This window comes from Clytia hemisphaerica, unplaced genomic scaffold (assembly GCF_902728285.1).
Source record: "Clytia hemisphaerica strain Z4C2 unplaced genomic scaffold, Clytia hemisphaerica genome assembly, whole genome shotgun sequence".
NCBI lineage: Eukaryota > Metazoa > Cnidaria > Hydrozoa > Leptothecata > Clytiidae > Clytia > Clytia hemisphaerica.
Genome location: NW_027103968.1, coordinates 54053 through 81063, shown reverse-complemented (window position 1 = coordinate 81063; position 27011 = coordinate 54053). Strand labels below are relative to the sequence as shown.

General features: G+C 35.3%; 1 protein-coding gene and 1 pseudogene across 1 annotated transcript; one reads left to right on the top strand and one right to left on the bottom strand.

Moving 5' to 3' along the window:
- Nucleotides 1–3567: 3567 nt before the first annotated feature.
- LOC136810542 (epithelial membrane protein 1-like) lies at nt 3568–4137 on the bottom strand. The gene has a single exon (XM_067067107.1). It carries the CDS (start codon nt 4135–4137, stop codon nt 3568–3570), a length of 570 nt encoding a protein of 189 aa, XP_066923208.1.
- Nucleotides 4138–9583: 5446 nt separating this feature from the next.
- On the top strand, nt 9584–23979 carry LOC136810541 (fibropellin-1-like; annotated as a pseudogene).
- The last annotated feature ends 3032 nt before the right edge of the window (nt 23980–27011 follow it).

Below are 27011 nucleotides of genomic sequence, written 5' to 3'. Positions count from 1 at the left end.
CAACCTATTGACTCACAAAACTCTTCCCTATGTTAAATTACCCCATCCATGCATAGACCTTTTTGCCTTTCCATCCGCAGTCAATCTTGAATTGTATGCAAAAATACACAATTATTACAATCTTGTCCTGTTGTGTCCTGTTTGTGTTTGTGTTGTGGTACGATTCCAAAAATGTTTGACCACATTTGATTTTTTTCGGTCGCCATCTTTATTGTTTAGTTTTGACTTGATTATTCAATCTTCTTCGCGAGACTTTTCAGACTAATCGCAAAAGTAATCAAGAGCAACCACTGATGTAATGTTATCATTCTTGACGTCTTACCGGTGTTACCGCCTCAATACCCCGCCCTCTTTCGCCTTTCTTACTAAGAAACGCGCCCAGCCAGCTTATCTGTTATTCCATGGCGGCATTGGCGGTTGATGGTGATAGAGTAGATCTTGTATTATAATTTATAATTATTATTTTTCCGGCTAAAAACATTCCTTTCTTCGAATTATTATCAGCCAAAACTCGTCTAATTTATTGATATCGACATTTTTGGATCTCCGTAAACGTGATCTTTTCATTCAAGTGAATTATTTCTTAAAAAACTGATTTTGACTCAGTGAAGTAAAGATGCATCAAATTGGTCGGAAAAAGGTTATTTTCCTAGTTTTGGGGCTTTTCTTTGAATTTTAGAAATTGGCATTTTTAAGGTTATAATCGTGATAATATTTTAGAGAAAGGGAAATTTCCTACCCTAAGTTTTCAAAAAGAATATCAACCTCCAAGTGTAGAAAGGAAGGTCTATTGAAATGAGTTTCTTTCAAAAGAAATCTTCTACATGATTCCATAAGTACCTGGCCGACCGCTTCGATCTTTTTTATCCAGATTTTGGATAATCAGGGGGTGAAAATATATCTATTTTCAACCCCTGGGATAATTAATAAAAAATTTTTTGAGCGCGTAGTGATTGACCCGCGTTGTTTTCACTTAACTGGCAGTTTTGACAGGACAATGGAAAACAAAGCGGGAAAATTTTAATGAGAGTGCAGGTGTGGTACTTAGGCAAAACAGGTGTCGGGGTATGTTACGGTAACTGCTAGGTCAATAGAGGGTACAGGTAAGTTCGATCATGTTGTTTTTTTATTGGACTTTCGAAATTCCGCTTATTTTGGTCTATTTTTCTTTAGAATTTTAAATAAAATCAATAGCAATACACAAAGAAAAGAAATCAAAATTACGCAGATGAATCTGTCAACATTTTTCAACACATCTAACCAACTCAATAACCTCAATTTCACCGGACTTTCACTACCGAATAAGACAAGGTTCAATTTTAACATAACTTCTCAGGATCACACTGATCAATGTATTCCATCAGTTATGGATGATTTACGATTCTTAACAGCCGAAGAAAGATCTACATTAATACAAACAGAAATCGTTATGTCAGGTATAATGGCTTTTGGAAGTGTAATGGCCGCATATGCTTTATATATCAGTAGCTCAACAAACGGGGGAACATTTACACCATATAACATACTATTATTCCATCTAAGTATCTCTGATACTTGCAGTAGCTTGACCAACGTATTTATCCAGATTTGCTTGATTGAAACATCGAAGAATCAAAACAACTACGATAAATGTTCAGTATTATTCCATTTGCTACAAACAATATTCTTTTTCTTCTGTCAGTGGAGCTATTTCCTCTTAATCACAAGTGGCATCAATCGATTCTTAAAGATAAGACTGTTACTGGATTACGATCGAGTTGTGTCACTCAGAACGTGCAAAATCGCCAGCCTGGTTGTCATTATTTCATCTATAGTCTCCACCCTAATTGGTGAGATTGGGATCCAATTTCTTGGCAAATATGCCCGATTTGTCGTCACATTCCCTTTTAACTGTCCGTTGGTTGTAGTTGTGCTAATGCTATATATCATCTCTTTGAAAGACTTGAAAGAAATTGGAGCGACACTGGAGAGTTTACCACGTGGCATAAAAGTGATTGTTCGCGTATCAACAATTCATTTATTGACCTTAATACTTTTGCTGGTACCTATCTGCACTGTTTTTGTTGTTAGAAGGTTGAAGTTACTGACACAACATGACATCACATTTATGCTGTTTTGGTGTTTGCTTTTATTCAAGTGTTGCTCTTTAATTAACGTTTTAAATGTTTTCATTTTGAATAAACGATGCAGACATGTTTTCCATATGATAGAAAATCAATAATAACACAACTTTCAAGGCTAGTCTGGCTAGTGTCATGAGACGATTGCGCTAAGGCTAGATGAAAATGGATCCAACACGACAAAATAGCCTACATTTTCAATATTTATCGGGGTTTTGCTAAATTCTAAAGCGGAAAAAGTCTCTTTTATACATGGCTGAGACTGAATCTCGTCTGGAGAAGGAAACTGTAAACACTGTATTAGTAAAAAGAAATGACATATGATTTTATCCAGAAAAAACACAATCAAGACACTTTAGAGAATACCAGCACACTAAAAATTTAATGCCTCCCTCCACAAAAACGACCATATGTGTGGCCCAAAATTAGACCTTGGAAATCTGACCCTTACACTGCAGAGAAAATTTAGCCAAATTTGAGTAAATTTGTGTGAAGAATCGACGCTTACGGTGCGTTTTCTTAAAGTTTTTGTCCGTATTAAGGCAAAGAATACCAGCACACTAAAAATTTAATGCCTCCCTCCACAAAAACGACCATATGTGTGGCCCAAAATTAGACCTTGGAAATCAGACCCTTACACTGCAGAGAAAATTTAGCCGAATTTGAGTAAATTTGTGTGAAGAATCGACGCTTACGGTGCGTTTTCTTAAAGTTTTTGTCCGTATTAAGGCAAAAAATATTTTTTAGGTTTTCCAAAATTTTGCCTAAAAAACTTCGTTTTGCTCACTTTTTATACCCTTAGAGTGCACTTTCACTCATCTTTGTTCATTTTGACTGTTACAGTGCATTTTTTTGATTAAAAAAACATACCCTTACGAAGAGCCGCACGTACGGTAAGCAATTTACCTTAAGTGCCCCCCTCGGTAGTTACAACAGCTTTACTGAATTAGGGTGATGGTAATCCTCTAAAAAAAGGCACCAAAAATCAAGAAAATTTGGTAAATATTTTCGCAAATAAGAGCATTTAATATTTTATTTTCAATGTTTGGGCTACCGCTAATTTATCTTTAGTAAAAAGTATTAAGTTTTCGTTTTCTGAAATAAAGAAAATACCATAATATTATGTTAATTATTTTGTAGTCTTTATATTCCAATTCCATCAAATAATTAAAAATAATGGTACGGTTTGTCGAAAATTGATAATATTGCTCATAAATTCTAATATTTCTACCGTGAGTATCACAGCGTTTAAAGAATACGTTCAACTCATTTTTATAATAAAAACTTTTCTTAAAATGATTTCATCTGTTTAATGAGATAGTTGACGAATATTCGAAATGGTTCAAATTCAATCGGTCAATTTCGTTGTTTGAAACGGGTTTAGTCATTAATTTGACGTTGTGTGACGCGGCTGGGAAGTTAATATAAGCGATACTTAATATTAAAATCAAAACCTTTCAAAAATCAGTTCATCAGTCTGTTCTTCGAAATTTTCTTCAGGTCCTTCTAAGTAACGCAGACCAACCAATCCACAAATACCAAACACCAATGCTAAAAATACGCTGATCCAACTAACATAAAACGCCCATCCAAAAGCATAATAATTGTCATCTTTCTTAGCTTCCATTTCCAAAATAATTTGCTGCGTTTTCAAAGGAACTGAACATATTAAACAAATAAAAGTTAAAAACATGATGAAATATACATGAATATGGTTAATGTACTTCACATAAATTGCCAAGACTGAGAATCCAATACATAAGGCTGCAGAGAGTGCTGCCAGAATCAAGAAAGTCCTTAATAACTTTTCTTTGGTATCTCGAGCTTCATAAGGGACACATATTGTACCTTGTTCATTTGAAGTTTCATAACATCTTCGCCAGATACCAGAAAAGGATTGTAAACGTTTATTGATAAGCCAACTGTTACCAGCGATGCAAGATAAAATAAGAATGGTCAATGCGACACCAACAGTGATGTTAAACACATTCAAATGAGATTTCGATATGGCGCCCATTGTATATTCAAGGAAAGGCGTTAATCAAATATATACCACAAGAATTGGAGTGAGCTCACGAAAACGGATCGTAGTTATATCGATAGTCGAGGTAAACAGTCGAACGCACGTCAAGCCAAAATATCACGATCGTTCTGCAAATTTTCCTTTTAGCAAAATCACACTAAACTTGTTAAATCCAATACAACAATCCAATCTCGGGTAAATTAATGCATGTCCAAATTTTCGTTAATTCTTCGGACCCATCATCACCCCTCCTAGCATAATAAATTATACCTTTAAAGAAGCGCATCACAATGTAGAACATGAAAATCGGTGTTACTTAAATTTAGGTTTTGCCAATTTTGCGAAAAACCGCAAAAGCCAAAAAAATGCTTACGTCAGCAAAACTTGTTTTTTGAATAACTCCAGTTTGCCTAATGGTATGAACATGAAATTTGGACCAAAGCTGTACATTATTAAAAGGATCATTATGAAAATTTTTTTTTTTTGAAATTTTGCTGATGTCTGCACTTTATTACAAATTTTCGTATTTTGCTGATTTCTGCTGACGTCAGCAAAATTTGAAAAAAATGATTGTGCAAAAATGTTTTTATTACTGATATGCAACTTTGGTCCAAATTTCATGTTTATACCATTAGCCAAACTGGAGTTATTTAAAAAACAAGTTTTGCTGACGTCAGCATTTTTTGGTTTTTGCGGTTTTTCGCAAAATTGGCAAAACCTAAATTTAAGTAACACCGATTTTCATGTTCTACATCGTAATGCGCTTCTTTAAAGGTATAATTTATTATGCTAGGAGGGGTGATGATGGGTCCGAAGAATTGACGAAAATTTATACACGCATTAATTTACCCGAGATACAACGTTTAATCCAAGGAGTATGTACTCTGGTTCGAAATCCCCTCTCTAAGCTAAGGTTTTGAAAAGATCTTATAACGATTGAATCCCCAGATTAGACTTTTTTATCGGTTTAATTCGTTTTGTCAAACTACAAGTAGATATTCTACCCTACTGTAACCATATAATAATCTCTTTGATTCATGAAAGCCAGCCAAAATTAACGAACTTTACACATATGGTTGACACTCAAGACCAATAGGGTGTCACAAATATCTATTTTTACACAGTGTCAAAATCCGCTATAACCACAAAACAGTGACTGAGTAACCTTTTAGTGTTTCCAACCTGATAGTAATTTGAGAATCACTACACGAACATCAATCAACAAATTGCCGTAAATCTGAAAAATCAATGAGAAAATCTAATGCATTTTTGATAAGAACAAACTATATAAGAACAATAGGTTTCGATGGCCAAAAGAAATACCAAACTCCTATATAAGAACAAGTTAAGAACATTAAAAGGCTTTGCAGACTCTAAAACACGCAATTTCTCAGGAAAATGAGCAAAAATACTCACAAAATGGTCAAAATAAGAAAATGTTAAAAACATCCAGAGGCTTCAAAAATTTTAAATGTTCTTATAAAAAAAACGTGTAAAACAACGATATCAAAAAAGACCTGAGTGATGAGAAAAAGCACCCGGAGATTTGTTGTGCACGGAAATAAACTGACACAGTTTGGAACTTCGATTGAAGTGAAATACGATTGTTCAAACTGAAAATTAAAAATAATGACAAAACTAAGTGACGAAATATGACAAGAAAAATGACAAGAAAATTGTACAGAAATTGACTAGAAATCTTGAGGAAATTGATCAAATTGACCTTAAAAGTATCATGAAAATCGCACAAGAAATCTCTTGAAATATACCAAAATTAATGAAACCTAACTTAAGCTTAAAGAAATTGATTTAAAAATATCAAAAATAATCTAATTCCAGACACCTGAGCCAAATAGGCTGATGAACAGAAAAACACAGAGAGGCAAAGGCAAAAAGCAGAAAACAACATACCAGGTAGCCAGTATGTGAAAACTGTGAAAAACTGTGCACAAAAGTTGAAAGTTGAGAATTGAATTTGATTTAAGACCAAAACTGTCTAAGTCTGAAACTCCATATTTTGATGCAACCTCACACAACGCTTCTCATAGCTTGATTGATGATTCATGAAAATCGAGAGAGAAAAACGCGTACTTGAATAAAATTGAAAATACTAGATAATTGCCTAAGTGTGAATAAACTAATTATATGACAAAAATGATACAAAAGAACTTAAATGACTGCGTAGAATTAATTGTCAAGAGACTGAACAGAAAAGTGACGTGAGACCAAGAAACAAAGGACTGAATAAAATGACACAAAAGACGCTGAATGAGTTAAATTTTTGACCATTTATATATTAAAACCATCATGCATTACAAGATTCCACTATCTTTCCCGGATTTGCAATTGGGTATTTCTAAATAGAAACCGTTCAAGATGAGAAAAAGCACCCGGAGATTCCACTATCTTTCCCGGATTTGCAATTGGGTATTTGTACATTTTATCAAGAAAAATACCTCATTTTAGTAAATGCTGGCTAAGGCAGAATACAGGCCTGTATTTTACTAAACATACACGTTTTTTTATAAGAACAAATTATATAAGAACATGAGGCTTCAAAAGCTAAAATACTAAGAACAAGTTAAGAACATTTTTAGGCTCTGCGGACTCTAAAATATCCAATTTCTTTGGAAAATAGACAAAAATGCTCAACAAGTGGTGAAGATAAGAACATGTTTTAAGAATATTTTTCAAGGCTTAAAACTCAAAAAGTTAAGAACATCCGAAGGCTAAAAAATTATAGATATTTTTATACAAAAAAAAACATAGTGCTGATATCTAGGCCGTAAATTACTATCTACTATAATCTACCATTATTAATACACTCGATTTGTTCCTCTCGTACCTACAAATGAACATGAAAATTGTCAATAATTTGTCATCGTAAAGTTCATCAAAGTCTCATAAATCATTACTAAAATCCTACCTTTCATTCTCACACCTCACAAAAAACGTAAACATGTGAATATAGACAGAAAGATTTACACATTGGATTAGGTTACACGTTTTTTTTTATAAGAGCATCCAAAATTTTTGAAGCCTTCGGATGTTCTTAATTTTTTGAGTTTTAAGCCTAAAAATGTTCTTAACATGTTCTTATTTTCAACATTTTTTGAGCTTTTTTATCCATATCTTAAGAAATTGGACATTTAGAGTCTGTAAAGCCTTAAAATGTACTTGATTTGTTCATGACATTTTAGCTATCGAAGCCTTTTAGTTCTTATATAGTTTGTTATTATAAAAAAAGTGTATTATCCCTCTATAACGATTTTCTAATGAAAGTTTCCATTTTATGAAATGTTTAAAAATATTAGTTGTTGTTTGTATAACCATTATATCAAAATAAACAAAACCTTGATTAGTCTGGCAAGCATTTCGAACTATTCTGTCATCAGTTCTCTAATCACGACAAAATTAAGTTTTTTTTACCAAAATTATTTCAAAATAACACCTTTAACCCCTTAATCGTGTAGACCAAATGTTCATAAAGACGCTCCCTCCCGACTCTGATTCTCAAACGAATTGGTTTAAAACAGATCCATGTAACATCCATATCAATATCTAAATATTATACACACTTTTACATAAGAACAAAGTATACGAAGAGCCTAAGGTTTCGATGTCCCAAATTTTACACACGTAAAGGTTTGCAGATTCTTGAACGCACAATGCGTTAGAAAATTAGAGCAAAATATTCACAAAATGCTGAAAATAAGAACATCTTAAGGAATTTCAGTCTTACAGCCCCAAAAATTAAGAACCTCCGAAGTCCTCGAAATCCTCCTCATAAAAATGTATTAATCAGTAAAACTAAGGGTGTCAGTTTATTAACCATAATTATCCTCGTAATGATTCCTTATTTCTGAAATAAAATGTTGGGTCAGCAAAAGGGTATGAGTCATTTCTTTACGTCACTCATACGACTTTAAAGGATGGCTCCTTATCAAATCAAAATAAACAAAGTCTGACTCTCACCAACGAAAATAAGAAGTTTTTACCTTTTAAGGAGTAAATATTTTCAATGGATGGAAATTGACCTCATTTTTAGACCTTAACCAGCCAATCCGAGAACTTTCGGCCTTTTTAACCCCATTAGTGAACATTTTAGTTCAGAAGAAAATAAGACATTACTCTTGTGTGCTTAATTGTAGGGGGGTCATTTTGCAATTTTTGGAAAAAAATCACCCCAATATCACTTTATAATGACCCCCATTTTAAAACCTTTATGCTACGAAGTGCCAAAATTATTAGCAAGGAGTACCCACCCCCTGCTTATTCCACCCCCCCCCCTACAATCAAGCACACAAGAGTACCCTCGTTCAAGGACATGCCAATTTCTTGCCTTGAAAGTATAAAACTATGAACTATGAAAGGTTTTATCCAAAGTAAAACAAAACGCAAAGGTAAAAATATTATTAAACCGCTAGGTGATAAAACTAGTACGATGTCTGATGAAACATCATACAAAAATGCAAATTTACTACCTAGTGGTAAACTTACTACCATGGTGATATGAACCAAGCTATCTTTCTATCTTTGCCAATAAGGGATAGCTGTTGTAAAGTTGTAAAACTTTATGGGAACTTCATTCCGAGGAAAAGCTGTTGAAGTTTGCCGACTCCATAAGCTCTTTAATGAGGGTCCATTTAGAATCTATTGGTGTAAGGAATAAACAGACTGCCCCCTGCTGTTCCCTTCCCCCTAAATCATAATATCAAAAGCCTTGAAATATTCATCATTATAAATCTTTAAAAAAGAATGAATCTTCAAAAAATTTTAAGATAAGCCTTGAAAATCTCTCAAAATGTAAAAAGGCCTTATTGGCCAATAATTTTATTATTATTTTAATTATATTACTCATACGGGGCTTGGAGGGGTGGAAAGGTGATATACCTTCCCTTTTTAAAACTGACTTTCATTCAACAGGCGCTTAATATTTTCATTAGTTTGGAGGTTTAATAGCTTTAAGCTATATTGCTCTAACCAAGTCTACATAGTCTAGTTTAAACGTAAATGTAAACGGCAAAAGCAAAGCAAATTAATATGACCAAATTGGGAGAGTGGGTCAAGAAAATGTGACCCGCCCTTTAGAGACTGAACTGTTCATTAATAAGGGTACTGAAATTTATTTAGCACACTGTTAAATTGATTTATATTTGATCCAAAACCCTCAAGAATATGAGAAAAATTAGATATTAAAAAGGTTGTAGAGTTACATGTTTGTTAAAGAGTAAAATCTATTCGTATTTATCCGATATATTGTAATACTTGCGTAAAGCTGAAAAACGACACCCTGAGATGGAGCTCAGAAGATAGGTATAAATGGAAAAAAATGAAAAATATAAATTTCCTTCCTTCGCAAGGTGATAAAGCCAATGTTTGTAAATAGAAAAAGATTTGTAGAACTAGCTGTATAATCGATTGCGCTATATCAATTTCAAAATGTGTATCTTTCAAACTATTAAAAATCTTTTTCACCTAACTAACATTGTTTTGCTACTTAAAGAACCAAGGTCATACGCGACGACTAATTCTGTTCTGAACGTCGCGATGAGGCTATCGACCATTCTTTTGCTCACATTAATCCTAGTAGTTGTACTACTTATTTCATCAACCGAAGCAAAGAAAAGAAAGCGTAAAAGTTATCACCCAACGACTAAAAGAAAAAGCCACCGCCATCCCACTACTAAGCGAAATCACCACAGCCATCGGCACACCCATCCCACAACAAAACGCCACAGCCATCGGCACACCCACCCCACAACAAAACACCACAGCCATCGGCACACCCATCCGACTACAAAACGCCACAGCCATCGGCACACACATCCGACTACAAAACGTAAGAGTCACAGGAGTCGTAGAAGTCATCGTGGCAGTACTCGCAGAAAGAAAAATAATTGCATCGTCTCAGGTACTTAGGGCCACAACTTTTTCTTAACTTGAATGCAATTTTCCTATTTCTACAAATCCGAGAGGGCTCATAATATTAAGGAGCAAGTGCGCTAACGTTTTTGTCCTCAAATCTAGAGAAATTCTAAGTGATTTTTAGCCTGTTTGAAAGATTTTTAGGTGTACTTTGTTGATACTGAAATTCCGGTGTGACACTCAAGCAAAATGGGTACAGGGGCGTGACGCAGATCAGAGTCCACCCCTCTCCTTTTATACGCCCCTCGAATAAACACCCTTCCTAAAACGCGAAAAATTCTAGGGACGTTTATTCAAGGTAATATAAAAAACTTTAAATGTAAAGCAGTAGATATATAGAACAGAAAAATGAAGTGATTGCTTGTGTAGAAATGTTGGTCATCTTTACGTGACATCAGCATACACAACATTAACTAAAATTTTTATCTCGATACTTTTTCTAAAAAGATTCGATGAATCCCCTTTGACGAGTCAGTCTTTAGAAATTACAATCTTTAGGTTTCTTGGAGCGAGTTTAGACCTCACTAGGTGTAGAGAGCAAAACATAATACACCCCCTTCTCACAGACTCACTTGGACCCTTCCCACTGGAAAAAATTCGCCAAAAATTCGCCCCCAGTGGAAAAATCATCTACGTATTTTTGGCCCACTGAAAATAATCAAATAAACTAATCCTCACTGCCAAATATTATGCTATTTTATTTGTCCCATCCTCACTAAATTTTCTGACTTGAAAACAAAAGAATTGAAATCCCCAGCCATGGAAATATCAATTCCCATCGAGTTTCAGCCCGTTATTTTTATCCCCGATGGTTGAAAAAATTCTCCCGGGTCTGTGCGAGACGGGGGTGACATAATAAGACCTCTCTCTCTCTCTCTTTATTTCTCAAATCTAGGTTGGAGTCAATGGTCATCCTGTTCATGTTTAACTTACATTGAACAAAGCAGATCAAGAATTATAACAGACCCTGGAAAATACTGTCATGTTTCTCTGAAAGAGACAAGAAAGTGCTCTCAAAAAATTCAATGCCGTTGGAATGAAGGCGTTTATTGTTATCCAAAGACTGGGAAATGCAAATGCAGGAAAGGACATGACCGAACAACAGGTGAGGTTTTATACACTCGTGTGTCACAGACCCTTGGGTCCCAGCACAACTGGAACATTTGGCAAGAATCTCGTCTTCGTTGGGAAAAATACCCTTGAAAATCAGCCCCACCGGGAAATTGACTTTGATTTTATCCCCATTCGAAATTAAATGTTTAAAAATTGCAATCCAAAACTTTTAACCTTGGAATTTTTAACCTTGGAACAATAGAATTTTTATCCCCAAGCGGATTTCAATTAGAAATGTTATCCCCATTGTGGGAAAGATTTTCACTGGGCTGTGAAACCGGGGTGTTATTATCAATCAAATATCTCAGGAATAACCGAGAAAATTCATGCGTCCGAACAAAGTTAAGTAGTAAAGTTATGATAGGCTCGGGAAAATCTATGCAGGGTACAGCATCTTTGTATCAAAACGCATAGATTTGCAGATTTTTGGAACAAGCTTTAGCTAGATACTCTAAGACACATATAGCATCAACTTAATACATGAATGAGGATGCATTCTCCTTTTAAATTTCATTCAGTATTGTATTCCATTCATTTCAGCAACAACCTGTGTGGATATTAATGAATGCTTGAGATCACCTTGTCGAAATGGGGGTGCTTGTATGAACAGAGTTAGCTCATATTATTGCCAATGCCCTAAGGGTTGGACTGGAAGGAATTGTGAAACCAATGTCAACGAATGTCAATCATCTCCTTGCCAAAATAACAGAGTTTGTGTTGATGGTATCAATGATTATACTTGCAAATGTCAACCTGGATTCACAGGAAAGAATTGTGAAACCAATGTCAATGAATGTCAATCAACTACTTGCCAAAACAACGGAGTTTGTGTTGATGGTATCAATGATTATATATGCAAATGTCAACCTGGATTCAAAGGAAAGAATTGTGAAACCAATGTCAATGAATGTCAATCATCTCCTTGTCAAAACAATGGAGTTTGTGTTGATGGTATCAATGATTACACATGCAAATGTCGACCTGGATTCAAAGGAAATAATTGTGAGACTAATTTCAACGAATGTCAATCATCTCCATGCCAAAACAACGGAGCTTGCGTTGATGGTATCAATGATTATACTTGCAAATGTCAACCAGGATTCACTGGAAAGAATTGTGAAACCAATGTCAACGAATGTCAATCATCTCCTTGCAAAAACAACGGAGTTTGTGTTGATGGTATCAATGATTATACATGCAAATGTCAACCTGGATTCAAAGGAAAGAGATGTGAAACCAATGTCAACGAATGTCAATCATCTCCTTGCCAAAACAACGGAGTTTGTGTTGATGGTATCAATGATTATACATGCAAATGTCAACCTGGATTCAAAGGAAAGAATTGTGAAACTGATGTCAACGAATGTCAATCATCTCCTTGCAAAAACAAAGGAGTTTGTGTTGATGGTATCAATGATTATACATGCAAATGTCAACCTGGATTCAAAGGAAAGAATGTGAAACCAAAGAATTGATGTCGATTCAACGAATGTCCAATCAATCATCTCCTTGCCAAAACAAAGGAGTTTGTGTTGATGGCATCAATGATTATACTTGCCAATGTCCAGCTGGATTTAAAGGAAAGAATTGTGAAACCGATGTCAACGAATGTCAATCATCTCCTTGCCAAAACAAAGGAGTTTGTGTTGATGGCATCAATGATTATACTTGCTAATGTCCAGCTGGATTTAAAGGAAAGAATTGTGAGGTGAACGTCAATAGTTGTAAACCAAGCCCTTGTAAAAACCAAGGAATATGTCAAGAAACAAGTCAAGGATATAGCTGCACCTGCTTAGTCGGATGGCAAGGGAAGAATTGTGAAACGAAGATTAACCCTTGCACTTCGAAACCATGTGAAAATGATGGGATCTGTTCGGTCAAAGAGAACAATATTTATTTCTGTCAATGCAAAGATGGTTGGTCTGGTCAAAATTGTAAAGTTGAGAGAAACGAGTGCGATTCGTCACCTTGCGTGAATGCGTTTCAATGTATCGATGGTAAAAATGATTACACTTGTGTTTGCAAACCAGGATGGGAAGGCAAAAGGTGTCAATACAACAAAAACGAATGTGCTTCATCACCGTGTGTCAATGCATTTACTTGTCAAGATTTGTTGAATGATCATCGATGTTTCTGTCGACCTGGATGGAAGGGAAAGAACTGCGACGTTAATATCGATCCATGCTTTAAAAATCAATGTCAAAATAATGGTTCTTGTCATGCTATTGGCTCTGGCTATCGTTGTATGTGTCCTAATAGCTGGATTGGTCGACATTGTGAGAAAAAAGCTTCTTGTACGCCAAATACTTGTTCTGGTAATGGCAGATGCCTAACCAAAGCCGGTGGATATGTTGAATGTTTTTGTGATAAAGGCTATCGAGGGAGATATTGCGAATTCGAAAAAGGCGAGGAATGCTCAAAATCTAAGTAATCTCCCAAATGCTGCGTTAAATAGTGAAATGTTCTTTTTGTAACTTTTTGATCTTCACACCTTCATCATTAATAGAAGCTGAGCTAAACATTTCGGTTAATGTTAATGTTAATGTATATATTCTTTAAAGTCGAAAAATGTGTACAAATCTGTACTAGCTTTAAAGCTAATAGAGTTTGACTGCCTATTTTACAAAATGAATCATTCATCATCATCTGTTAATGCCCAATCGCTGACGATTTCTTCCGTAGAGCATTTTGGTTTATAATTTGAAGATTTTTGTTCGGTTTTTTAATTTCTTAACGATGCGTAGTTTTGTTCTTGGGCTTCCTCTTATGCGCCAGTTGAATCCTTTATTGTTATTTATCTCCTTGATCTTTTTCCGTTCGTTGATTGTGAAATCTTCCGTTATACTTACCTGAAAAAACAAGTTTCTTTTAGCATGTGTAAAGTCTTCATGATAATATCTTTTTCATGTTGACTCTGCAGGGTGACTTTCAGAGGACGGCCCATTCTTTGTTTTTCTGTCTCCTAATCTGTGGTGAGTAAGCTTGATTTCAGGAACATTGATGTCATCTAGGAGTTCTCGGAACCGAAATATGTTATATTTTTTCCCATTTTCTTCTTCTTCCTTATCTGGGCCTGAATGTTCGAGAAACCCGTGAACGATCATATTCAGTTTTCTAGATTCTATGTCTCTTTTTTCACTTTCTTCCTTCCGTTTTTGTTCTTCGGCAGATTCAAGTCTTTTTTTTGCTTCTTGGTAATCTCCGCGTAAGTTTTCTTTGATGTTTCCGTCATTATTTCTGCTGTGTGCTTTATTTCCTCCTTTATCATGCTTCTTGTCTTTTCCTCCATTTCTTGTAGTTTCCTGCCAGAAAGGTTCTGAGGTCATTTTTGATGGAATCACGGGTTTTTGTGTTGGTGTTGACCTCGTTGTTCGTCGTTCGTCGTCTTTCTTTTTAAGTTCATTTTGTATCATATGTTGAATGTTTTTTCCCACTTTATTTCTTAGGTTTTTCGTTATTCGTACGCAGTTTGAACATAAGTAATGATCGTTGTAAGATGTCACGAATATTTGTAGTTGATACAGGGGTAACTGTGTGCACTCATAATGAACTGATCTTTTACATTTTTTGCATGTTAAGCGATCCAGGTCTTCGTCTTCAGTACATCTTGACGGCTTGCAAGCTTGAGGGGGTAAGGCTGCTTCGAAAGGCTGATCTTTATCCATTTTGATGTTATTTTCATGAATTTGATGTTTTTATTTGTTTTCAGCCATTTTTTCGAAGAGCGTTGAGTCGAGTGAGAATGTCTCAAGAATAGAAAACTTAATATCAAAAAACCTTTTTTTGTTTTTTTTGCAATTGCTTTTTATTAACTTAAAGGTTTTGTGTTTGAATAACAGTGATATCGTTTGCTTACTCATCAATTTTAAGTCACAAGCTTTTTGGAATATTGAATTGACACGGATGTGGAGCAAGATTGGTCAGAGAAAAGAAAAACATTTTTTTGCTCATATCAGCACAGTAAAACAATAGGCAGACACTGTCCTGGTATAAAACATGTGTCTCATATGAAATGGAAACACTTATGTAAAAACAAAACCTTAGGCTCGTAAACTCACTTAGTTTCAGATATTCATTCTTTGTCTAGATCCATGCAAATCGTCACCGTGTGTTCGAGGAGTTTGTCACAAGAGTGGTCCATTGGATTACGTATGTGTTTGTCCAAAAGGTTTCAATGGATTGAACTGTGGAAAAGGTTAGTGATTAGAAGATTGGACACATGTTCTATTAGGCTTTTCCAGAAAAAACTTTACCCCCACTGTTGAGGATATTGATTTTTCGAAGTATCGAACTCCCTGGATATCATCTCTTATAAAGATGCTTACCCCCTGGATCTCGTATTTTCAACTTGAAAAGACACTTTACCCCTGAATATCCGCTCCCTTGTTGACATTTATTAACCCCCTGGATATCCACTTTTGAACACAAATTAGATATCCAATATCCTCAGCATGGGGGGGGGCACGGACTATTTCTGGAAAAGCCTATCGTCATTCTCTCAAAAGGATGGTTGAGAAGGCAGTTCTTTTAAATCCAGGGATTGAACCACTTATTGGGGACAAGCTGCTTTTGTAAGGCTTTTAATCACATTGTATCTTTTTCCGGCCAATATCACGTGAAAATATATATATCATATTTTAAATTATTTTACCGACCACGCCACCCATGGCTGTACGTACGTCACTGAAATTTTGCTTTTTTTTACTAACTTTCTGTCACACTTAAACCATACAGTAATCCAAAAAAATACGTACACTCCCTTCTCACAGAATTTTATCAGGAAGTGGGGATAAAAATAACGGAACAAAGCTCAATGGGGATAAATTTTCCCGTGTTTTTAAAGACTGGGGATTAGAATTCCATTGTTTTCTAGCCAGAAAATTCAGTGAGGATAGAAAAAAACCACAATATTTTGCAGTGAGGATTTGCTTATCCGATTATTTTCAGCGGGAACAAAAATTAGAGTATAGTTTTACATCGGGGACGATATTTTGGCCACTTTTTCCAGTGGGAAGGGTTCGCAGTGGGTCTGTGAGAAGGGGGTGTATACCTACGTCAACTCAACCACTAAACACTTCTATATTGTCCTCACATTACTTCACGTAGACTGTGTGATTTTCACCAAGACCGTGTATTTATGTTCGAACAACTAAATCACGTGTATCTGATTCCCGGTGGGTGGGGGGTACTACCCTTGCCGACCTACGGGTGTGTGTGTTTATCCAAATTCCTCCAAAAAGGTACCCCGAGAGGGACTGGTTTTTCTATTTTGTTGTTTTTGCAATCCTATCGGGGACTCTTGCATGGCCTCCGGCGTTTGAATCGAATTGAGGGGGCCAAAAAAAATATGTCGCCCACCATGGTTGGGCGACGAAGAAAATTTTCGACTTTTTACCCTTATTTCACCCCTCTAAACGGTATATATAAGATTTTTTAAAGTAAAAAAAATTACTTTGCAAAATATTGAGGGGGCCATAGCCCCTGCCCCCCGGTACCCCTTTTTGCCCAAGTACCCCCCCCCCCCGGATCTGATTACTTTTACCCATTTTAACAGCAATAATTTTGGAGTTGAAGTTCTCTCTATCGGGGAATAGGCCTGGAAATATTCGAAATATTGTCGGGAATAGTGTTTCAGAAAATAGTATTGTATAAATTTCAAATTTCCGTGTATAGATTGTATTAATTGAATGTTTCTTTTTTGTTTTTCCAAATTTCAGCTTGTTCATCTGGTGTATGCTGAGAAGAAGAACTTACACATTGTTATATAATATTTTGTGAAAGTTATAAATCAATATAAAGTTTTGTATAATATTTTGTGAAAGTTATAAATCAATATAAAGTTTTGTCAAATTTAATCAAAATTGCTGATCATTTCTAATAGTAGGGGGCATAAATAGTCGATAGATATAGTCGATTTCTCGAGAAAATTAATGTCAAAATTCTTAAAGGAAGAGATTTTGGCGGGAATTCAATTTGGCGAATGAAGGACATTTTTTTCCAAAAACACCATTAAAAAAGTAAAAACCTGTTTTAAAACCTGAAATAACACACATTCGGGGGAATAAATAGAGCCATTTAAATTTGGCAGGAATTTAATTTGGCGGGTGACGGAAAAAATTAAATCCGCCAATTAAGTTCCCGCCAAAATTCCTGCCCTTAAGGTACGTCATTTTCGGTCGATTTACTAGAGTTACGTTGAGAAACAACTTTGTTTCACTTAAAAGTCCCCTATATCGTTTTTTGAGAGCTTTCGATTAGAATACAGTAAAACCTCCAATTAACGGACACTCTAAAAGGCGGACACCTCTGATTAGCGGACAATTCTATTTTCCCCAGTCATTTCCTAGTCAAATCCTCATAAAAAATTTTCCTAAAGGCGGACACTCAATTAGCAGACACTGTAATTAGCGGACAAAGATTTTTGCACGAAATGGTCAAAACCCTACTTTTTCCTCTCTAATTAACGGACTTTAAGAAATTAGACAGGATTGATTTATCCAAACTAGTTATTTCTTGAACACTTCAAAGTTTCATTGAAGAAATTACTTATAGACGTTTGGAGCCTTAATTATCCAGTCACGGTGAATTTTCTTACATCATAAAAATGATAAATTACAAGGACCTCTAAACTACTATGATTTAATATATACTGAGATTTGAAACAATGTCTTACCCCTAGAGAGACTTTTTTTTACAAGTTTTTCTCTCGAAATCAAAACTAACCCTTCGAGCATCTTGGGGAGTTGCCCCCCCCCTCCCAAAAAATATAGAAAATTTTCGATAACTTTTGAAATCTTTATTCAATTAGGTTTAAATCAGCCATTTATTTTTTTTTTTTTCAGCAATTTTTTTATTTAATTGACTTGAAATTTTGAAAGTGTGCATCAAATATGAATTGTCATTTTTTTTTCACAATAATTTTTTTTGCTCAAATCTTTTAAGGCAGCTCCACGTGACATGTTTTTTTAGGGCAGAGGGTAAATCTTTTGCCCCCTGTTGGTATAGTGTATTTTACAGACCGGCCCAAAATTGCCATTTTTTGGCTAAACAGCCCTAGCATACTGTATCTAGTGATTTGAAAATGCTATTGACTTGAAATTTTATCAAGTGTTAGATATTGATGATACAAGCTTACAGCAAAAATTTCAGCAAAATCTGATGAGTGGTTATGCTGAAAGTGAGCACTTTAGGTAAAAAACGGACCGGTCTGTAAAATACCAACCACCTACGCGACTAAATTGAAACTTTGCACACTGTCTTAAATGGTCAATATCTATCACTGGTGAAAATTTTCAAGAATAAAAAAAAATTAAAATTATTAGAGTAATATTTAACATTGTTTGAAAAGCTGTTAGTAAATTGTTGTAACAATATTCGAAAGTGCAAACATTGAAAAATGTTAATATTAGGGTAAGGTTCTAATCATAAAGCTTCTGCAGAAATTCATTATAACGTTTGAAGCAAAGAAGTGACATTTCTTATGACTTACGAAGCTACGAATAAAGTATGAAATTATCAAAGATTTTTGTGATATTTTTGGTTTTGTCAGTGTTTCTGTACACCATTGATGGAAGCAGCAGAAGAAGTAGGCGAAGCAGTAGGCGGAGTAGGCGAAGCAGTAGAAGGGGTTCACACGGAAAGAAATGTGTGTTATCAGGTATAAGTTCTCTACAATTTTTTTTTTGGTCATAGTTTAGCTAAAATGAACATGTAGACTTTCAGGTAATCGCGCCCCACATATTTTGAATTTCGATTATCATAAAAAAGATATTTTTATTGCTTGTTCATCACAAGTAGAAACTTTGTTGGTTAATCGAGATTTCCGTCGTTCGAAGTGGGGTTCAAAAAAATTTTCCTTTACAGATTTTATTTTCCCATAAGACACATGTTTCCTATCAGGATGTTGTCTATTTATTGTTATAATTGTGCTGAATAAACAAAAAATGTTTTTCTTTTCCTCTTTCTGGCCAACCTTGTTCCACATCCGTGTCAATTCTATTTGAAAAAGCTTGTAATGAGTAAGCAAACGATATCACTCATATTTAAAAACAAAACCTTTAGGACCTAGTAACAAAGAAGAACATAAGTCCGTGAGGCCATTGCAAAAAACATTTTTGTAAACACAGGTCAGATTCTATATACAAAACTATATACAATAAAAGGCAGTAAAAACTGATGCGGAAATATGGCGTTCTAAATCTAGATCTACAAAAAGGACAAAAAGTGATATAGTAATTGTAGTGTGTTATATACCCTGCCTGACTGAATCGTTTATCTTTTTTACGAACTTTTAAGCCTGGAGTTCATGGTCATCTTGCTCGTGTTTACGACCAGTAGAACGATCAAGATCAAGAATCATTGTCGACCCTGGAACATATTGTGATGAGAGATTAACAGAGAAGCAATGGTGCCCTTTAATTTGGTGTTTTCCGGCCCTCACTGGAAAATATTGTGATCGAAATACTGAAAAATGCAAATGCAGAAGCGGATACCGTAAGTCTAATTTTCAATCTGCTCTATAGAAAAAGGTTCAATTCCGGGGCAAAATGTCCGTTGACTTTTCAAAAAGTCCTCTTCCTCAGGGAGGGGGGCACTCAGGCAAAATTGAGTAGAGAGACGTGTCGCTTTTCAGGGTCTCTTATTTAGGCTCTGAAGATATCTAACAAATTATGGTAGAAATTAGAAATTTCAAACTTTCCGTTTACTTTTAGTTATTTTGGCCACTTTCAGAAAATAGGAAATTTTTTCGATTTTTCTTTCTGAAAGGGTCCCGAATTAACTTTTCAAACTCCAGCAGCACGTCCCGTCCGACACAGCCGTCAAGATCAGTGACCGCCCCCGGTCCTCTCTCCTCAATACTGTGTCACTAAGCTTCTACACACGCAACATGAATTTCCCTAAACACCAGGCAATATTATTGAGTAATCCGGGATTTTGTCTGCGAAACCTTTTTTCTCATCTTCAGCATAGATTTAAGATTTGAAATTGGTATAATGAAAACCAGCAAATAATATTATTATTGAGATTTCTGAATATTGTTTTCATTTTTTTCCTTTTCATTATAATTTCTAAATAAAATTTTTTTTCTCAAAAACTTCAGTGTTTAAATTATCTAATAGTACCTTAAACTATTGAGAATGGGCTTTCGCATGCTCACGTACCATTGTATTGCTTTCTTCTTATTCCACGTTTCAAAAAAAGGTGACTACATACAATTCAAATATAAATTTTTTAGAGCCGGACTGGAGAAAGGTATGTAGAGATATTGACGAATGCAAGAAAGCAAACCTCTGTAAAAATGGTGCAGAATGTCACAACACAGAAGGTTCTTTTACTTGCAAATGTCAACCTGGATTCAAAGGAAAGAATTGTGAAACCAATGTCAACGAATGTCACTCTTCTCCTTGCCAAAACAACGGAGTTTGTGTTGATGGCATCAATGATTATACATGCAAATGTCAAACTGGATTCACAGGAAATAATTGTGACACAAATGTCAACGAATGTCAATCAACTCCTTGCAAAAACAAAGGAGTTTGTGTTGATGGTATCAATGATTATACTTGCAAATGCCAGCCTGGATTCAAAGGAAAGAATTGTGAAACCAATGTCGACGAATGTCAATCATCTCCTTGCCAAAACAACGGAGTTTGTGTTGATGGTATCAATGATTATACTTGCAAATGTCAACCTGGATTTACAGGAAAGAATTGTGAAACCAATGTCAACGAATGTCAATCATCTCCTTGCCAAAACAATGGAGTTTGTGTTGATGGTATAAATGATTATACATGCAAATGTCGACCTGGATTCAAAGGAAAGAATTGTGAAACCAATGTCAACGAATGTCAATCATCTCCTTGTCAAAACAATGGAGTTTGTGTTGATGGTATCAATGATTATACTTGCAAATGTCAACCTGGATTCACAGGAAAGAATTGTGAAACCAATGTCAACGAATGTCATCCATCTCTTTGCCAAAACAACGGAGTTTGTGTTGATGGTATCAATGATTATACTTGCAAATGTCAACCTGGATTCACAGGAAAGAATTGTGAAGCCAATGTCAACGAATGTCAACCATCTCCTTGCCAAAACAATGGAGTTTGTGTTGATGGTATCAATGATTATACTTGCAAATGTCAACCTGGATTCACAGGAAAGAATTGTGAGACCAATTTCAACGAATGTCAATCATCTCTTTGCCAAAACAATGGAGTTTGTGTTGATGGTATCAATGATTATACTTGCAAATGTCAACCTGGATTCACAGGAAAGAATTGTGAAACCAATGTCGACGAATGTCAACCATCTCTTTGCCAAAACAATGGAGTTTGTGTTGATGGTATCAATGATTATACTTGCAAATGTCAACCTGGATTCACAGGAAAGAATTGTGAAACCAATGTCAACGAATGTCAACCATCTCTTTGTCAAAACAATGGAGTTTGTGTTGATGGTATCAATGATTATACTTGCAAATGTCAACCTGGATTCACAGGAAAAAATTGTGAAACCAATGTCAACGAATGTCAACCATCTCTTTGCCAAAACAACGGAGTTTGTGTTGATGGTATCAATGATTATACTTGCAAATGTCAACCTGGATTCACAGGAAAGAATTGTGAAACCAATGTCATCAAATGTCAAACAAATCCTTGTAAAAATCAAGGTATCTGTAAAGAAACAAGTCAAGGATACAGCTGCACCTGCTTAGTCGGATGGCAAGGGAAGAATTGTGAAACGAAGACCAACCCTTGCACTTCAAAACCGTGTGAAAATGAAGGAATTTGCTCAGTCAAGGAGAACAATACTTATTTCTGTCAATGCAAAGATGGTTGGTCTGGTCAAAACTGTGAAGTTGAGAGGAACGAGTGCGATTCGTCACCTTGTGTGAATGCATTTCAATGTATAGATGGTAAAAATGATTACACTTGTGTTTGCAAACCAGGATGGGAAGGTAAAAGATGTCAATACAACAAAAACGAATGTGCTTCATCACCATGTATCAATGCATTCACTTGTCAAGATTTGTTGAATGATTATCGATGTTTCTGTCGACCCGGATGGAAGGGAAAGAATTGTGACCAACAAATTCCAGGTGATTGTTATGTTTTCACACTTTTTTTTATCTGGATGGGGTTCGAATACTTACCCAATAGAATTGATGCTTAAGCCCCTAATGTCAAACATAATAATAGGATCCATTTAGCTTTTATCTTCTATTTCATTCCTTTGATCAATTTTGGTCATGAATTATTATGTGGCAAGGTTTGACCGCTTGACAATGTTATCCTTTTTAGATAGATTAGGCCAACTTTAACAGGAAAGGAGGAAAATTTTGACATCTTTGTACAAAGAAAATATAGAACTTTGACGTGGATCCTTAAATAAAACATCAAGATTGGTAAACTGGTTCAGAAAGTATGAACATTCCAGTTTTGCCTGTAAAGGCTTATAAATGACGTCATGAAAAAACATTAAACCTTCATAACTTTTGATGTTTTATACCTGGATTTTCATCAGAATTTCATGCCCACTGGTACCATCATGATTTTAAATATTTTCAAAACAAAAAGGATAATTTTTTCCAAAACACCCGATGACGTCAGTTCACAATATAGTTTTAATCCGTACCCAAATTCCCTGCTTTTATCTGAAGTATTGTCACGTACAGACTCCACTACTGTCTTCGATAGTTTGGAAAAGAAGATTATATACTTGTACGTCTCACGAACGTGGTAACATCAAATTTTTAAAACAAACATCTTAAGGTATAAAAAATGGGGGCTTGCAAAAAACTGAACATAAATAATAAAATATAAATAAAATGGCGGCATAAGGAAGCAATATTTGAAATCCTATTGCACATTTCATCAACTTTCATCCAGCTTATGACCAACGTATGGATGAGACTGGTTTTTTTGGGGCACGTCGAGGGGGTGCGAACCCCCCTTGTAGATACTTTGTGACTGTTCTATAAACGTTATCAAAAGTTCTTAATAAAAGGATTAGAAACGCCATACCTTCCTTGACGTTTTATTCATTCTTTGTCTAGATCCATGCAAATCATCACCGTGTGTTCGAGGAGTTTGTCACAAAAGTGGTCCATTGGATTACGTATGTGTTTGTCCAAAAGGTTTCACTGGATTGAACTGTGGAAAAAAGTAAGCGTATTCATTAATAGGCGGTTTTAGACCATGTCGAACTTATCAGTTGAAGAAATTTATAATACACCTTTTCGGCCCACTAAAACCGTCCCAGTTCTATTTTCGCACCTATAAACAATAGGAAAATGTGTCAAAAAGGATTGGATCGAGTTTAGTGGGATAGAAGTGGCACGCACCTGACCGCGCCACTACGGTCGAAAAGGTGTATTGTAATTTCATTGCCTTTTAGCGAACATTGCACTCATTTGCATGTTTCCGAATTAAATATTAAAAAAAATCATTAAATCCGCCAGTGCGTATCATATTTCTATTCGAATGAATGTAGTGTGTCTAGCCGAAGCGGAACAGGTTATTTGCGGACCAAATTATTCAATAAATCTCAAAAACCCATCAAAATTATGCTGGGAATCGCTTTCTATTGATTGACTATAAAAATTTTAAAATCAGTAAGATAATTACTGTAGTTCAGAAATTTTAATAAATTTTAATCTGTTTGGTTTTATAGAACACTCAATCTCTGATGAATGCTGGAATGCACAATACAGATCAACCATGATAATGATATAAGAAATATTGTTAAAAAAATATTTTAACAGTTTTGGAAATTCAGAATACATAAAGATATCCTTAGAAAAAAATAAATGCTTTACGTGCTTGTTCAAGGGTGTTTCTATTGTCAATTGTTATGCACAGTTTTGTATTTTTTGCGCAGTTTTGTAATTTTTTGCACGGCTTTGTAATTTTTTCGCGCACTTTTGTAATTTTGACAAAAAATCTACTAAATTTTCCTTTTAATAGTAGATAAAAATGCTAGAAAAAAAAACTTAAAATTACAAGATCGCGAATTATGTCAATCGTAAATTAATAATTAGAGCGATTTATCAGCTCCCTAGCGTAAACATTTGCTGTGACGAAGTTAAATCGAGTTAATCCGAGTTTTAAGTTTTGAAATAAGGCCGGATAAGTTTCGAAGGCTTTTTTTAGAAAATGAGTTAGCTCTTTGCATCTTCTGCATCTTATAAAATTCCGCGTTAAAAGAGTTATAACTCGGTTATATATACCAAAGATTATATAATAAAGAGTTGACACAATATCTAAATTTCATATTTACTTATCGAGCACTCTATGAGGAGAAGACAAACACCCTCTACTACTACCAAGTATTATATTATACTATGTTTTTGTCAGTGGCGGCCTGGCAGGGGGTGCAGGGTGTACAGTGCACCACCCAGAAAGATCTGAGAGGGGCGCCAAAAGAGCTTTTCAAGGGGGCGCCAAAATTTTGTTCATTTTTAATTGGGCAATTTGGCGCCCTTCGAACTTCTATCAATATTGAATCAGAAGTAAGAGAAGTGTTGTGTACCCACCAAGGGTTAAAGAGAATGCTTACCCCCAAAATGAGTGATTGCCAAAATGATCAAAACTTGTTAATTCTCGCTGTGGTTTTTGTGGTCTTATACTGACTGACTTTCTCCGTTTTAGAAGATCTTTTAGGCTGTTTGACCCTTCTTACATCCAAATTTTTTGCCTGCAGCGCCAAAAATATAACGAACCCTTCCTCCCAACTTCTGAATTTTTGGGGCCTCTTTCAGCCGTTGATCTTTAATGGAGAGTAAAGTTAGACCATCTCGCGTTACAAAGATAATCCAATTGTCTCCAGTCCAAGAGAAAGTAGTCATGTTTAATGTTTGGAATTTTGTGTACTGATAAGGAGAAAAAGTTAACATAGATTAATATTTTCACTTAATGATGGAGGGCGCAAATAAGAACAGAAATACCAGGGGCGCCAATTTCATAGTTTGCACCACCAAGAAATTTAAGCCAGGCCGCTACTGGTTTTTGTGAATAGTTATTGAATTGCTCAACAAAAATTAACATTTCAGTTAGTTCTGATTGCTACGAAGCAAATGAACAAATCAGTCTTTAGAAGAAAATCAATAAAAACAATCCTTTGTTCGGAGCAACTCGAGACGACTCGGGTTAACTCATCATTGCAAGAATTCCACGTTGATCGATTTTAGCCTTCTTTTCAAGAGAATGGTTGACCATTTTGCAAGGTATGAGTATATACATCATGTGACCACTTAAGATAAGTTATTTAGAATTTACGAGTTAAAAGAGTTATAACTCGACATTACATTTTTTGGCTTAACTATTTAACCAAAAAACCATGCTTAATGATGACGCCATTTCTAATTACTGAGAAGCCAAATAAATGACACAGTCCTTCATAAAAAAAATACGAAAAGCTTATCTATTTTGGGAACAACTCGGAACAACTCGGAACAACTCGGACTAAATCTTTATTTTGGAAATTCAGCTTAATTGTATATTATATCCAAGTATCGTGAACAATGAATGACAATAAATTAAAGTTAATTGCTTATTGCTTATCATCTGGATCGCTTTCATCTTACATTCGTGTCACAAAAGCGCTTATTTATGCCCTTGAGTCTAGACTATTGGGCAGCTTTGCAATATATCAAGGACTGAAAGTGACGAACTTTTCTAAGTATTTAACGTATATTCAAATGACGGAATATGAGCGTTTAACTTTGTTAATAAGATATTCTTTTCTTTTGTACTTATATGTAGCCAAATGACCACTCTAAGCTGTTTCACCAGTTTCACGGATTTTCTTGTACATATTTATAGCCAAAAGACCCATCTAAGCTGTTTCACCAGTTTCACCAGTTTCACGGATTTTCGTGTACATATATATAGCCAAAAGAACCACTCTAAGCTGTTTCACCAGTTTCACCAGTTTCACGGATTTTCTTGTACATATATATAGCCAAAAGACCCCTCTAAGCTGTTTCACCAGTTTCACCAGTTTCACAGATTTTCTTGTACATATCTAAAGCCAAAAGACCCCTCTAAGCTGTTTCACCAGTTTCACCAGTTTCACGGATTTTCTTGTACATATATAGCCAAAAGACCCCTCTAAGCTGTTTCATCAGTTTCACCAGTTTCACGGATTCTTGTAAAAATCTAAAGCCAAAAGACCTATCTAAGCTGTTTCACCAGTTTCACCAGTTTCACGGATTTTCTTGTACTTACATAGAGCCAAAACAACCCTATAAGCTGTTTTAACAGTTTCACCAGTTTCACGGATTTTCTTGTACATATCTATAGCCAAAAGATCCCTCTAAGCTGTTTCACCAGTTTCACCAGTTTCACGGATTCTTGTACATATATAGCCAAAAACCCATCTAAGCTGTTTCACCAGTTTCACCAGTTTCACGGATTTTCTTGTACTTACATAGAGCCAAAACAACCCTCTAAGCTGTTTCACCAGTTTCACCAGATTCACAGATTTTCTTGTACATATCTAAAGCCAAAAGATCCCTCTAAGCTGTTTCATCAGTTTCACCAGTTTCACGGATTTTCTTGTACATATCTATAGCCAAAAAAACCCTCCAAGCTGTTTCACCAGTTTCACCAGTTTCACGGATTCTTGTACATATATAGCCAAATAACCCCTCTAAGCTGTTTCACCAGTTTCGTCAGTTTCACGGATTTTCTTGTACATATATAGCCAAAAGACCCCTCTAATCTGTTTCACCAGTTTCACCAGTTTCACGGATTTTCTTGTACATATCTATAGCCAAAAGATCCCTCTAAGCTGTTTCACCAGTTTCACCAGTTTCACGGATT

Coding starts and splice junctions, on each gene's coding strand:
- LOC136810542 (XM_067067107.1), bottom strand. CDS start 4,137: ATGGGCGCCATATCGAAATCTCATTTGAATGTGTTTAACATCACTGTT.